The sequence below is a fragment of the Pongo abelii genome, chromosome 2 (genome assembly GCF_028885655.2).
Source record: "Pongo abelii isolate AG06213 chromosome 2, NHGRI_mPonAbe1-v2.0_pri, whole genome shotgun sequence".
Lineage (NCBI taxonomy): Eukaryota > Metazoa > Chordata > Mammalia > Primates > Hominidae > Pongo > Pongo abelii.
In genome coordinates, this window is record NC_085928.1 from 100,564,716 (window position 1) to 100,580,624 (window position 15,909).

The following is a 15,909-nucleotide window of genomic DNA, read 5'->3' on the forward strand; positions in this document are numbered from 1 at the left end:
CCTCTCCTTTGTCTGGAATGTTCTTCATATTACCCCCCAAATAATCACACCAAATGGCCAAAGGGCTTTCTTTATCAGTTGGCCTTAATGCTCTAAATGATACATAAAGCATTTTGCAAACACTCTCTGGACTTTCTGGAGACACTAGCATTAAAATCGAAGCACTAGCCAAGGACTACTTAGGAAATAGATTGTACTGACCACCAGCTGGAGGGACAACTTGGTCAAGTAATTTCATGCTGGTTTTCTTCCAAATTTTCTTTATCACAGCCCGAAGTTCTTCATTAGCTTGCTCCAGGTTCCCTGGATTCAAAAAACAAAAGGGGAAAAGCAAGCCTCATTTCTGTTCCCCAGCTCCTCCTCTGTTTGCACAGCCTCGTCCCAGCCTGACCTGGATGAACACGCTGCCCTCTGATGGGGCTCCCCTCCCACCAGGCTCTCCCCAGTCAGGGGCAAACACACTTGCTATATTCAGCAATAGCGATCATACCTTCCCAGTGGGAAGTCCCTCCACCATGGGAACAAACACGGTTCACCCTGGGATTCAAGGCCTGTCCCACTCTGATTCCACCCTGCCCTCCCACAGCTGAGATCTACTACTTGCTTTCCATTGTTCCCAACCCAGAATGTCTTTGCCTTCCGCTCTTTCACGGGTTGTTCCAAATCGTACCTCCTTCCTTGAAGATCCAGCCTAAATTTCACCCAACTAAGACTCTCAGTTCCTACTATATGTACTCATCCATACAACATAACCTTGGCCTTTTATTATATGAGCTGACACTTGTCTTTTCAACTAACATGTCAGTATAGAGGACCATTCTGCCTTCTGGAGCCCTTAACAATGCTGGCCTGGGGCCAGGTACAGACAACCATGCTACAAGTTGCCCGTTAGGCTGGAAGAGGCTGGCTTTGCTGGATCAAGTCTCCCTGGGCTCTAGGGTTGTCAGAAGTCACCTGCCTGCACTCAGCATGAGTCCTTTGCTGCATTCTCTTCCCTCTCCTCCACCAGTGCCTCAGAGACTCAGCTCTCCTTGAGGTCTCCACCTCCCACTTCCCCCCACCTCCTGGTTACTCCTCAGCCTGTTGCAATCTGCTCTCCATTCCACCTCTGAAGTCACCACTGAGCCAGCTCCAATGGCCACACTCTAGTGCCTGTTTTACCAGGATTTGACCAGGGCTGAGCATGGCTGTGAAGGCCATTCTGGTTTGATCTCTCAGCTGGGAAGATGCTGATCCCACTATATTTCTCAAGTGCTGACTTTGAGCTAGGTACTGCGAAGGAGCTTTTGCAGACATCACCTCATTTCATCCTTGGGACCTCCTAGACATCCCTGTATTTACTTCCTTTTTATAGGGAAAGAAACTACAGCTCAGACTAGTGAAATCCCTCACTGCAGGTCATACAACTAGTTAGGGATGGCTAGATTGAGTTCATTTGTGATGGCTCCGTCTCTGCTCTGATACCCTGCCTGTTTCTCTTGCTATGTAGTAAGCAGTGGTATGAGTCAACTCAAAACATTCTGGGACAAAGTGAAGCATAAATGAAGGAGATAAAGGATGAGGAAACAGGAGGCAGGGGCCAGCCGGCAAGCGTAGCATGGACATCTTCATTCTACTTGCCAGCCCCTTCCCCCGGGCCTCCCCTTGGCCCAGAAAAGGCCCAGATGAGGAAGGCAAGATGGGATGTGATGTCTCTTTCCTTTCCTGCCATCTTGTCTTGCTGGCAGGGAATGCTTACCTTCGGTCTTGATCTTAAGAGCCGTTCGAACCAAAGCAAACAGGGTTGCATTAAACATGACTGTCCCATCACTGTTGAGAGGCATGTTCATGGCAACTAATCTCTGTAAACAGAAAGGTAGGTTTCTTTGTAGAATGCAAATGAGTGACCACAACCATATCCTTTTGGATGTTTATTTTCTGTTTATCACTCATCTCTTTTCTAGTCAACCCTCAATTCCATTCAACAGCCGTTTGGGGGTACGCATATGATGGTTAATTTATGTGTCAAGTTGACTGGGCCACAAGATGCGCATTTGGTTAAACATGATTTCTGGGTGTGTCTGTGAGGGTTTTTCCAGATGAGATTAGCATGTGAATTGGTAGAGTGAGTAAAGCAATGCCCTCCCCAATGTGGGTGGGCCTCATTCTGTTGCTGAGGGCCCACAGAGAACAAAAAGGTGGAGGAAGATTTAATTCTCTCTCTATAGGCCTGATTAAGCTGGGACATCAGTCTTCTCCTGCCCTTTGACTGAGGCTTACACCATGGGCTCCTCTGGTTCTCAGGACTTCACTCAGAGTGGACACTACCACCAGGTCCCCGGGGCTCCAGCTTGCAGATGACAGACCATGGGGCTTCCCAGCCTCCATGATCACGTGAGCCAATTCCCCATGATAAACCTGTGTGTGTGTGTGTGTGTGTATATACACACATATACACACAAATACACACATACACACACACACAGATATATACATACATATACACCTCCATATCCATCCTATTGGCTCTGTTTCTCTGGAGAACCCTGATTAATACAACCTACCATTTAGGGGACTCTGGGATGACAAAGATCAAAGGTTTAGTCATGAAATATAAATGCTAACACGCAGATGATGTGTTTTGTTTTTTAAACCGTGAAACTTCACTGTTCAAGCAGTCTTCTCCTTTTTTTCATTAATCTCAATGGAGGTCTTAGGGTCAGACCTCCATTCCAGGCACATTGTTTTTGTTTTGTTTTGTTTTTTTAGAGATGAGGTCTCACTTTGTTGCCCAGGTTGGTCTTGAACTTCTGGCCTCAAGGGATCCTCCTGCCTTGGCCTCTCAAAATGTTGGGATTACAGGTGTGAGCCACCGCGCCCGGCTCCAGGCATGTTTTTAAAGCTGTTGTGAGGGTTAAAGGAAGTAAAATACAATGGGCCAGGCACAGGGCCTGGGACTTAGGTTCTCAACCAACAGGATCCATTACTATGCCCAACTCAGGGAGTGTCCTTCAGACCTTGCCTAGTGAGACCATCATGTACATCTTGTGGCATTTTGCATGAGTCTGTGTGGCTTCTCCCAGGCTTTGGTCTTTCAGAGCAGGATCCATGCTCCCCACTCCTCTTCTATATCCTGATCCCTTTAACACCAGCAATGAGAGTTGGAGGGGGTTTGGGTGAGGTACACCCTTTCTGGGCCCCAGTCACTTCAACCTATAAATGTAGATGACATGCCCAATGTATGGGAACTTGCAAGGATTAAAGGACTCACGGACACAAAGAGTTTTGTGTGAGGCACATGGCAAGCACTAAATTAATGGTGATGTTGATAACATTTAAAAACTTCTTATTTTTCATTAACAGCATGTTCCAAAAGAAAAGATTTTCTTTCTCTTCCATATTGATGAATTGGAATCTTGTGTCTGCATAGTCCATCCCACCCAAATTCCTAGTCCTCTTACCAATCCCTGGCCCCCTCTTCAAAACCAGCACAGACAGCCAGGGAACGCTGGACATTTGTTCACTTTTCCTGGCAAGTTCCTGAGTCAGCAAAACGGATGACTGTGCCTCAAGGACATTTGAAAGCTTTATGTAAAAGGGTCTGGAAATTTAAACACAAGACGGCATCAGTGAACTGGATCCCACACTGTTCTTGGAAAGCAGAAAAGAGACCAGTACTAGGAAGTTTATGGAAAAAAAAAGTCAAGCTCTGTTTCGATATCCAGAGTCCAGCCTGAAGAGAGGCAAAGACCCTAAGGACTTGCCTAGAAGGCTTTCTGGATTTTCAGGGCAGGGAACATGAGTCTGGCTCAAGGGATTTCTTTGAGAGTCTGAAACATATTTTAGACTCTGTTCTGCTACCTTGGTTTCTGTCTAGAGCTGGCTCAGCATCCTGGAGTGGTAAAAACCCCTGATCCCAGGATCTCCTTGGATCCATGAGGAGCAAGAACCAGTTGCTATGCAGACTGGATGAATTTCTAGAAGGCAGAGTTTCAAGAGGCAAATCTTGCATTTCTCCTTGAAAAAGGAAAATCTTTTTTTGTTGCTACAACAAATGTAAGGTGCTACACCGTGAGTTCTGTGGAAGGAAAAGTCTCACTGAGGGTTTCTGAGAGCGTGCTCTGGCATGGAAACACAGAACTGGGTTGCAGTGGGAGATCTGGATCCATCCCTGAGAGACTAGAGCCTAGCGTGCTAGGAAAGGGGCCCCATTTCGTGTGGTGGCCACAAAGCTCTGTAGCAGAGGGGACGTGTGGAACACACAGCACCATGTCCCCCACTGCCGAGGCTGGGAGATGTGCTCTCCTAGCACTCCCCCTCCCCTCACCCAGGCCACCAAGTCCTCCCGACTCCACATCCTAAGTGGATCTCCAAGCGACCGCTCCTATCTCTTCCCACTTCTGCTGCCTTCCTTCTGGCTCTCCTGGTTGGTCCCCCTGCCTCAGGTCTACTTCTCCATTGCCAACAGCCAACTTCCTAACATGGGAACCTGAAATTCACGTTTCCTCCCCATTCTCCTGGACCTCAGCAGGACAGAGAAGGCTCAGCTTGTACCTGGGGCCTTCTGACTTCCTCTTATGTCCTAGCCAAAGGATGACCCAATGGCTCACCCTTTGCCATTACGATGTCCATTCTCCTGCCTCCTTCTGAGCCCTCCCTGCCTCTGACAAACTCCTGTGTTCTTTCTGGACTTGACTAAAATGTTGCCTTCCCTACCATCCACCCAGTGATAAATTACAGAATTCCCTTCCTCTTCTGATGGTTCCTGACAGGGTGTCCAAAGAGTTACAAATTTGAGAGTTCCCCAGAGGTAGGAACCACATATTATTCATCACTGCATCCCTAGCAACTGACAGAAGGCTTGGCTGTGTCACTTAACAAGTGTTTGTTGAATGAAGCAAGCTTCTACAAGAGAGGTTGTCGGACATGCACACAGGACACTCACCTTGCACGCTACTCTGTGTGGACATAACTTCCCAAACCCCAGGGGAGGCTGGATGCGTCGAAGCAGAGTGACCACGTCAAGGTGTTTTATCCTTCCCCTGGAAGTAAAATACAATGTAAGGTCCAGGAACAGAACAGCTGGCCCGAACTTTCAGTCCACTCCACAAAAATCACAGCTGACATTCCAAAATCCACCCACACACGCCAAATCAAATCTTTTTCAACCTACTTTGCCTCAGGGTCATATTCTGACCATATTCTTTTGAATTCATCTAAATGGTGAGGCCCCAAAATAGACCAGTCCCGGGTCAGATAGTCGAAATTATCCATGATGACAGCCACAAACAGATTGATGATCTGAAAAAGCAAATAGGAAGGGAAGAACTTCAGCTGCAGCTGGATTGCGTTAGAACTGAGCACAGGCTTTCTAATGACATGGACATGAAACACGGGAACCCATGTCTCCAAGAGAAGTTGTAAAAACGTTCTATTTGGAGAATGTTTAAGAAAAGAGTGTGATTCTAGCTTTCTGGAATGGCTTTAATTAAGTCCTGGGGAAGGAATGCCTTCTGAAACACATTGCAGTTTTATAATTTCATTATCACCAAATAATTCACACTCTTTTTATTTTATTTTATTTTATTTTATTTTATTATTATTATACTTTAGGTTTTATGGTACATGTGCGCAATGTGCAGGTAAGTTACATATGTATACATGATAATTCACACTCTTAAGTCACCACCATATGCACTGGCTTTGAAATTTTAGAAAGGAACCCTAAGAAGCTAAGGTGATTGGTAATTGCTCCAAGCCTATTAGCGAGCACCAAATCACGCCTGGTTAAACAAAAGCCCTCAACTGCCAGGTGGAGTCCAGAGTGCTTATCCACATCAACTGTCCTCGGGCGATGGGACAGGGCGAGGCCACTGGTCGGAACACTGAATGCTACATAAGCATCTGCAAATTGAGAAGGGGAGCTATGTTGCTCACTTACCAGAAACGCACAGAGCATGTAAAAACTGATGAAATAGACAATGGCAAAGTTGCTTCCACATGTATACTCCTCCCCGGGATTGTAATCTGACTCAGGGTCACAGAGTTTCCCAGGGAGACAGGCCAGCATGATCTCCTGCCAGGCCTCACCTGTCGCACACCTTTTTCAGATGAAGAACAAAGGGGCTTTAGTGGGGGAAAGAAGGAATTTGAAGCTTAGATCTTAGGGAAGAAAAACTCATAATTAGAGCAAAACCTAAGTCATTTGAAGAAAATCCAATGTGAATTCATGGAAATGTGAAATTCCTACTGATTTTCACGTGCAACTTATCACAGTAACTGGAGGTCCTGCTGCAATTCCCTTGGATTTACAGCCATCATCTGATGCAAGTGCACTAATTGTCTGCGTATAAATGGAGGCTTGTTTTTCTGTCTTCTCTACTTTAAACATTTGTATAATTAACAGTAATTAATTATTATTATTATTATTATTATTATTTGAGACAGGGTCTTGCTCTGTTGCCCAGGCTGGAGTGCAGTGGTGTGATCTTGGCTTACTGCAGCCTCGACCTCCTGGGCTCAGCCTCTCCAGTAGCTAGGACTACAGGCAGTCACCACCACACCTGGCTAATTTTTGTATTTTTAGTAGAGTCAGCGTTTTGCCATGTTGCCTGGGCTGGTCTCAAACTCCTGGGCTCAAGCCGTCCACCCACCTCAGCTTCCCAAAGTGCTGGGATTACAGGCGTGAGCCACCGCACCTGGCCTATTGATTATTTTTAATGACCAAAATACTTAACAACTTAAGTCTCTGTTCAATTTTGTTGAAGGCAGAGTTGGAAACCACCTAACTTGCAAATGACTTGTCAGTCACTAGAGTCATTAGAAATACTTCATGATCTCTAGAAAGTTCTCTCACTATGAGGGCAGCTTGTTTTACAAAGTTAATTAACTGACGTTAAAAGCAATCCCATAAAATTTGAAATCAAACATCTTAGGATGTTCCCCACTGGCTGTACAAAAGGCCTTGACGTTTTTGCTAAGTTTCTGTCTTCCTGGGCGTGTTTAAGTGCATGCCTCCATGCATAAACATACATCCTACAATTTTTCAGGTGGCCTAAGTAGCCCTACTAACTCCTAAATGAATAAACCTTATGCCAGCCACAATCGGGATTACCACAGCAGTTTTAACAATCCAGCAAAATTCGTGTGTTTGAAATGCTAGGGTCTGTGTTTAAGAATACAAAACAAACAAAAACAAAAAGCCATCACAATCAACTGGGAAAGGCACACTGCTTTAATAACCTGTGTCCTCCGTCCCTCTGGACCCACACCTAGCAGACCCCCCTGCCCAGGAGCACCGCCCAAGCCAGTTGCAGTCACCTGAAGAGCAGCAGCACCGCCTGGGGAAACGTCTGGAAGTTATTGTTCCTATTGATCTGGTTGTTATCTCTCATGGCAACTTTCCCAAACATCTAGGTGGAGAAGTTGTCAGGAAAAAGAGAATAGATTTCGTCATGCAAAAAAAATCCGTATGTGAATTTAGAACTAACTCAGGTTTGATCTTTACCAACTAGGGTTTTCTCATGGTACCTGGCACTTTACTCATTCAAAAAAGATCTGCCAGGCACAACCATGTGCCAGGCAGCAGGTTACACACTGGGAACATGGTGCTCCAGAGGGGCACAGTCTCACATTCGAGGATCTCCCCTGGGGGAGACACAAAGCTAGCCAGGCAACATCAAACCCCAGTGATGATGCTGGGGTGGTCCAGACACACAGGGAAGCATGAGACAGGCTCATCTACTGAAGGCTGGAGGGCTGGGTCAGGGAAGGCCTCTAGGGGGAAGTGACGTGTAAACTCAGAACTGAAAGATATATCAGGTGATAAGAAAGGTGAAGAGTGTTTCCGGTGGAGGGAGCACCATATGCATAGGAGCAGGGTGACAGCATAGATACCGAGGGAATGAAAATAACATGTATGATGAGCAGACAGATAAAAGACCAGGCTGGAGACAAGGGCAGGAGGCAACAGGCAGAGGTTGTGAGCCCCGGGCAGAAGAGTGGGCTTTACCTTCAGGGCAATGGGAAGGTACTAAAGAGTTTTACTTGTGAGATTTAGGAAGCAGACTGACATTCTAGAGAAGGCTGCAGATGCTTACAAATGCCTGCTGGGTGAATCTGGGGTGGTGTGTGCCATGCAGCTTGCAGTTCTGAGATGGCTCTTTTTTATGAGAACATATGTGATAAAAGACCTTCCAGGGCACACAGCACCACGTGCTGCTGAATCACAGAGGCTCAAGTATGCTGACTTTTGTTTCATAACTCCTGGTAAGATTCCCAGAGATCTGCAAATGCTTCTATGCTTTCAGGATTAAAAAAAAAAAAAAGCACTACCATTTCTCTGCCCCTAGAATCATAGAATCACTTTGCTTCTTTCTCACTTACATCCCTCCTTTACCTGAAAGACAGCACCTGCACATGTGGAGAATCTGCAAGGAGCCTGCCAGCAGACCCAGGTGGCAAGAAGAGTCACCTGGACTCTTCGACTACCTCCATTCTTAGAGGCTGCCTCCCTCCACCCACAACCCATCCCACTGCCCACTTGATGTTAGGGCTCCGTTAGGGAGGCCCAGTCCCTTTCCCATGCCCAGGAGGAACTGGGAAGCAGGGTGTAGCCCCTCTGCTTGGGTCACAGAAGAGTGCAGTTTCATGCCTCTTTTTAAAGGTGAGCTACTAAAGCACAACAATGGTCACAAAAGGCACTTGGCTCAGCACCAGCCTTCTGTTCCCGCGACGGCTTGGCACAGACTGAAAAGACCCATGAGGGGCCACATGCTTCTCTCTTCAGTCTTAGCATCTGGAAATAGTTAGTTTCAAGAGAATTTCACTTTGTTATGATAAAGCATAATTCTTCTGTCATGACATGCAATTTTTCCTGGTGCATTCTAACCTCTCCACATTCATCTGAGCCTGGGCTTCCCCTGGAGCTCTCTACTAAGCAGCTGTGTCTTTCTCATCTTCCTAGGCTTCAGCAGAGGCATTTGGCTGAAAAATCACAATGCTTCTACTTCACTTGGTCAGGGTACATCTTGCCACAGATTTGAGGCTGCCTAGTGAAAGGGCCCCTGAGGGCGAGATGGCTGGAGCTTACCTGCATGCCAATGACCGCATAGATGAAGAACAGCATGGCTATGAGGAGGGCCACATACGGGAGCGCCTGGGAGAGAAAAGGCACTTGGCTCAACACCAGCCGGCTGTCCCCGTGACGGCCCAGCACAGACTGAGAAGACCCATGAGTGGCCACATGCTTCCTTTCTATTCCACGTGTTACCGTGAAAGAATATCGACAGTGAGGAAGAACTGTTTAAATCCCAGCCCTGCCCAACTACTTCAGTCCTGAAGACACCATCCACATGCACGCCCAGTGTTACAATATTACAGGCAGGATGTGCTTTCCATGGTCGTTAACCCTGTAGCCTAACCGTAAACATTTTCAACACAGACACATAACTCTCATAATTCTTAAATTCATTACTGGATTTTTTGGATGAAATTATAATTGATCAAACCATTCCAGAACACTGGACATTTAGAGTACTTCTACTTTCTTTTGTGGGTATGTTTTGGGGGGCGGTATTGCAGATAATGTTGCAAAGGAATATCTTTATGCAAAATCACCTTGCTTCTGCTGAAGTATTTCCTTAAGGTGAAGTCTTAGGAGTGGAATTACTGGGTCAGAGGGGAAGAACCACTTTCTGGCTGTGGCTGTAGAATGCAAAATACCTCTCTTAAGATGTACACCTTCTGAAAGAACTGCTAAGTTGGGGGGCTGGGCCAGGGAAGAAAAGGAGTGAGCTGGGGGGTTGCCAAGTGTGGCTCCCTTCAGAAACACCAAATACAAGTGTCTGACAGAGCCCCTGTCCTTTCATTGAACGTCGACTGCTGTCTTACCTCATCACATGTGACCAACACATCTACCTGCACAGGGTGCCCAGAGTGTTAGGCTTAATTCTGGAAACACACGCTTAAAGCACCCGCTTTCTCTACTAACCGAGAGAGCTTGTCAGAAAGTCAGTGGCTCACAGGTGCTCAGCCACCTTCAGAACTGTGCCAGCTGTTGACCTGTGCCTGCCAGCCTGGCCCTCCCTGCAGGTGGACTGCTCAGCAGGGTCCCACAGGGTTCGTGTTTCAGGCTTTCTCAACATACCTACGTGCATTTTCTTCCTAGATTGCCAAATGTTTAAGATTTTTGTTTGCACAGTTTCTCTGCTTTTATGAACTGCTGCTCTGGAACATGACTTTCTTATCTGTGGCAGATTGAATCTTTAAGAATTTCCTTAAAAAGTGAGATAACATTACCTCTGAATTATCTATTTTTATAGCAGTTTGTTCCCAAGTTTTGGTACTTTAAATGAGTAACTGTCGAGGATTCTGTGCCTTAGCAAGTCCAAGGCTCACCTGCCTGAGGTCCCCACTCTACCTTCCTCCAACCTCATTCTCCCCAGCAGGATCTGTGACTTCCCTTGTGAGTGCCTGCACCACCCCCTTTGCTGTCCCTTCTCCCTTTTACCTGTGAAAATCCCATCCACTAAGGACAAATGCTTACTGGGAGGGTAACATTGGTTACCCCAGGGGTAGGTGAGGGTCAAGTTTGAAATTTCTCTTTATATATCTTTGGACAGCTTCATTTATTATTGTAAACATTTATAACTTTTGAATGAAAAATAGTCAAATAACTTAAAGAGTGAAGATGCAGGATTCACTTTCTAATGCTTGTAGATATCCACAAATTCCCTACATGGGTCCACCTTTTAATAAGAATCTATATTTCCCACATCTTCTCTTCCACCAAATGGAATCGGTCCAGAAGGCTAGAATATGTGGGGCAGGGTACTGGCAGGTATGGGAAAAGCTGGTTCTACTTGGGAAAGTCTAGAAGCCAGCTGTACCAGCCTGGAGAATCAGAGGTGACAAATGAGTCATGGTGTATGCCTAAACATCCCGAACTCTGTGACCCTTCCAGGTGCAGGATAACCCAGTGATAGTGCGCTGGCCCAGGTGGTGGTTTCTGATTTGTATCTAGACTAGCCAACAGACAGCACTGTTGCGGCCTTATGAGGAAAAGGTGTCAGAGAGAGGCCATTGGGCTTCCAGGCAGTCTGCTGGGACCTAGCACTCACCACCACCACCAGGCATCCCGGGGGCACTGCAGGGCTGCAGGCCCCACACCTCTCTCTGTCTTGGAAATGCTACAGATCTCTCAGCTACGGATCCTTCCTGCTTTCTCTTCTGTTTCCTTTAGGCAAGTAATCCCATGTGATTGACCCAAGAAATGCTGATTTGGGTATCTCCAGCATTCCATGTTTTCTATTGACTTAGGTCCACAGAGTGGCCACACAGGGGGAGCCTGGGTCCTCTAGGATGGGGACAATCACTGACTTACATATGATCTTCAAATACAAAGAGAGAAGTCCTTGGCATGGCTCTTACCTGAAAAGACTTAATAAAAGTCCACAGCAATGTCCGGATGCCTTCCCCCCTGCTGAGAAGCTTCACCAATCGCATCACTCGGAAAAGACGGAAAAAGGTGATGGAGATTCTATTGCTCTCTTCAGAGTTCTGAAGGGTTATCATGGAGAGGTCAAACCCAGTGGAAAGTAGAACATGCAACACTTTCAGAAAAACAGCAACAGATGCAAAGGTGACAGAGGTAAGAACTGAAGATGTGATTCTAGGGCCTTTTCATCTTAAAAAGCATGATATGAAAGGAAGAGTTACATGCTAACAACACAGAGCTTGGAAAACTGCATCCACACGGCACATGCATGTCCACATATTCTACTGTGTTAGAGGAGAACGCTGGGCTGGTCAAGAGTACTGGACACTGATGATGAACGCAAACCACTGCAGACACTGTTCTGGAAGGACAATCATGGAGAATACAGAAAAACCAGTGGAAAACTCGACATGGTCAAATAAACTTAAGGAAAAGACCCAGCCCCTGGGGACTAGTCACTGATCTTACCCCAGGTGTAGCAGTTGGGACAGGGACATTTTCACTTTCAGTTGGCTTTAAGAAATCAAAGATTGAAAATGGATTAATGAACCAGGAAGGAGTCAATGGTTCCGGAGAGCATTTCCCCCTTTAAAAAAATGTGTGGTTCCTGTCTTTGGACACCACACCTGCTCCCTCCCTGAGAAAATACCAGTGGCTCTCCTTGGAGGTGGACTTGAGGGCAGGCAGCCATGGACATGGGCACGGACACAGTGCCACTTTCTAATTCACATTTGAGGACATCTGAAGCTGACAGGCATCCGGTAAAGGCAGTGCCGCAAGACCTCAACAGATGCAGAGTGTGGCCCTGCTTCTCTCGAGGAGGCTAGTTCTCTTGGCTTAGTCAGGGCTGTGGGTCTCAGGAACTAACCGCTCTGCAGCAGGCCTCCTAGCCCCGAGGAACAGAATGTCTCTAGCAGAGGGGCAAACAGTGGTGCCTGCCTGCGGGCCACAAACCCCCTTGGACCACACTCTGTTCCTATGAGACTAAACGCCTGGGTGGTATATGTCTGACAACAGCCTCTTTGGCGGGGCTGCTGAAAAGCTGGATAGACTGAGTCAGGGTGAGGAGGAGAGAGGCGGGCTTCCCTACAGAAACCCTCAGTGCCTGCCCCACAGCTCAGACAGCTTTCACACAAGAGGGAGTGCAGGTCTGTATGAGTCTTTGGAAGAAACAGTGGAGGACCAGCTCCCCTGAGGTTCAGCAGCTCCACCTCCTCCAGGGTCTGGCTGCGCTCCTGTTCCTCGGCCCCAGGATGCAGAATCTGTAATGACTGGTGCTTACCTGCCCCCCAACCCCCACCCCAGGGAGGGCAGGGGCCTTGCCTCACTCCACTCTGTGCCCAGCATGGTGCCTAGCACTACCTGAGTGTTCAGAAAGTGTCTGAGAGAACACAGAGGAGTTGGAAGCAAACTCCAGCCAGCACCAGGAGGCATCTTTACATTAAACAGCAACAGTCAGCGGAACCAGAGCCAGCACGTGCCAGCCTCTCTTTTCCCCTCAGTGGTGTCACCAGGAGCCGACAGAGAGAAATGAGGCTCTTCCAGTTAGGGGCTTCAAGGACGCTTTCTGTACAGTGTGTCTGCAAAGTTAAGGGACATGTGTACACGTCTGGATGTGCGCACTTCTCGAGGGCCTCCTCCCTGGGGATCTGGGGAAAGGAAGAGCTCAGTTCTGAAGCCTCTCTAGCATCAAGGGCTACCTCCTGAGACCAAAGGGAAATTCTACAAAGTTCACAGAAAATAAGGGGTTTCAGCATATCACAGAACAACTGAAATTCAGTAATGTGACCATGAACCCAAGAGGAACAGGTTCTGACAGAGTTTAAAAGGGGTCCTTGCTTCTCCTGGGATGCTCAGAATGGGAACTCTGCCACAGGTTTATCAAAAACCCAGGATCGCTATTTTTATTTCCCTCTTCTATTAGTTCATCTCAAAGGAAATATCAGCTCCTTAAAGGGACAGACAATGTTTTTCAACTTAAGACCTTAACAAATGAAGGAACTAATTTTTTAAAGTTCTCATCATTTTCCACATCATTCTCACTAAGGCTATGCACAGGAAGGTTCCACTCTTGCCTGTCTGGCTGGAGTGTGGGGTGTAAGTGTGCATGTTAAGTGTGCCTGCATGTGCGCCTCTGCTTGCCTGTGTTCAGGGGACCAGGCAGTGTGCACGAGAGAGACGGCTCTACAGTTATCCTTCTGAAACATGCACGACTTATGTATCAGACCTACAAGACAGTAAGGGGCCTGTTGGTCAGGCAAGATGCTCCTGGCCACAGTCTGGCCTAAGACCCTCCTGCGGGCCTCTCCCTATTCTGCTTCAAATCTGATAGGCCATGCATGGCCCCCTTCCTTAGAGTTCATGAAAGTCAGCAACCGAACTGAATTTCGAAGTGTACATCTCTTCAACTGATTTCTTTGAAATGTGACAACCTATGGACTATGAACTTCAAACCATGAATATTCTGTTTAAAAGAACAAAAGGGAAGAGAAGACAGCATTTGTAAAGGGAGAGGGCAGCACAACATGCGAGGGAGGGAGGAAGGAAAGAGCAAACAGCACACCAGGCTTCATGCACCCCCAGTGTGCCTGCGACACCTCCCCTCCCACCACACACCACTGGGCATGGGGGGCTGCTTCAGGGGAGGATGTGACTGGCAGCCCCGGGGGGACAGTGCAAGTTGCCAAAATATCTTACAAATTTAAAGAACCCTGAGGATGGCTTTGCCCAAATGACAAATATCAGCCCAATGAGAAGGGCAGGCCAGCTCTCATACTAGCCTGAACACTAAAACTACCTGGGGATCTTTAACAAAATCTCTGAAGCCCAGGTCCCACCCCAGGGATTCTTACTTAATGGATCTAGGGTGTGTCTGCATGTTGGGAATTTTATTTTGTTATTTTTTTTTTTGAGATAGCGTCTCCCTCTGTCATCCAGGCTGGAGTGCAGTGGCATGATCTTGGCTCACTGCAACCTCTGCCTACAGGATATCAGCGATTCTTCTGCCTCAGCCTCCTGAGTAGCTGGGATAACAGGCACCCACCACCATGCCTGCCTAATTTTTTGTATTTTCAGTACAGATGAGGTTTCACCATGTTGGCCAGACTGGTCTCCAACTCCTGACCTCAGGTGATCTGCCTATCTCGGCCTCCCAAAGTGCTGGGATTACAGGCGTGAGCCACTGCGCCAGACCTGCATGTTGGAAATTTTAAAAGCTCCTTGGTGATTCAAATACGCTGCCAGAGCTGAGAACTCCAGTCCTGGGCCAGGGTAAAGCTGGCCCGAGTAGTTAACAGGTGGCCTATACTAGCTAATGCCCTTTAGATCTCGAGCGGCCATACAGAGTGGGGTCACCAGAAAAGCCCACTCAGGCTGCTGTGGCCGAACGGTGGGTTCTTTTCGGGTTGATGAGGGAAGAGTACACGGATGCAGAGAGAGAGATTAGACTCCATCCCCATCTTCCCTACAAGGGACGGAGGGGGCTTCAACACAAAGGGAACTGGTGGAGCTGGAATGTAAGTGGGCTATGCTATGCTGGACACCCCTAGAGGACACCAGACTGGGGAAGGACTCTTCACTAGGTAGCTTTCCAAACACGGCCGCAAGGGGCTGCTAATCAGTTTTCAATAGGGGGAATTCCAGTGTCACCTCAGGGCTTGGACAAGATAAACTTGGCAGTTCCTTCCCACCCTAAGATGTCACATTCTTCAGCTGGGAACCCTACAGGAGACAGCCCCTTAGCCTCAGGAGGCCGGACTACATGTCAGGGTCCAGAAAGCTCCTTAGATTCCTGGGGCTCTGCTGATGTTCCCTCGAGCCTCTTCCTACAGGGCTCTCAAGTAGGCTCTTACCACATAGGCTCTGGGGCAGCCCCCTGCAACTGTGGAAGTCAAAAAGACCCTGAGGTTCCCAAGTGAAATCAATGAAATCAGTCCATTTCATTTTCTGTATTAATTTCTATCTGTGCTTGGAAGAGCTGAGAGGATGCAGCTTTCTAATTCAGATAGGAAGCAAACCAGCATCCCAGAACAGCTGGGCCAGGTAACCCGACGCATTGTGGAGAAGCCAGTCTTCCCTCTGACTATTTCTGAGCTCAAAGGTAACACCTCTGGGAGGAGGGCTTCTTTATTTGGGGTTGCTGGGTCTGTGTCCACAACCCAGTGCCCAGCTGAGCTGGCCCCTGGAAAAGGGTTCACATATGAAATGGGGGACTACACAACCTTACTGTGGGGTCAGAAAAAGAAGATGAGTGAGACTGTCAGCCACCTGGTCCAAACAGCGTACCTTAAAAGGCAGGGACCATTCCCGGGTCTCTGAGAGTGAGCTCCCTAATGACTTTTTACCTGCTCCTTCAAAGTAAGTAATAATAAGGCAGACATGGCTTCTAAACAAGTGTTTTGCCTCCCAGACACTAATGATAATGAGAAGAGACA

The 15,909-nt window shown here is 47.5% G+C and overlaps 1 protein-coding gene across 6 annotated transcripts in view; it reads right to left on the reverse strand.

The window, feature by feature from the left end:
- CACNA1D (calcium voltage-gated channel subunit alpha1 D) overlaps positions 1-15,909 on the reverse strand; it is a 335,843-nt gene that overhangs the window by 35,064 nt on the left and 284,870 nt on the right. For 4 of the 6 annotated variants that reach the window (XM_054552053.2, XM_054552052.2, XM_054552051.2 and 1 more), the window contains 9 exons: positions 11,945-11,989; positions 11,410-11,538; positions 9,071-9,136; positions 7,300-7,391; positions 5,921-6,080; positions 5,153-5,280; positions 4,925-5,021; positions 1,739-1,841; positions 202-303 (listed from right to left, as the gene is read on the reverse strand). In XM_054552053.2, the coding sequence (XP_054408028.1) occupies positions 202-303; positions 1,739-1,841; positions 4,925-5,021; positions 5,153-5,280; positions 5,921-6,080; positions 7,300-7,391; positions 9,071-9,136; positions 11,410-11,538; positions 11,945-11,989 (922 nt within the window). The remainder of the gene's footprint in view (positions 1-201; positions 304-1,738; positions 1,842-4,924; positions 5,022-5,152; positions 5,281-5,920; positions 6,081-7,299; positions 7,392-9,070; positions 9,137-11,409; positions 11,539-11,944; positions 11,990-15,909) is intronic. The other 2 variants (XM_024244717.3, XM_054552054.2) reach the window with 1 other exon arrangement.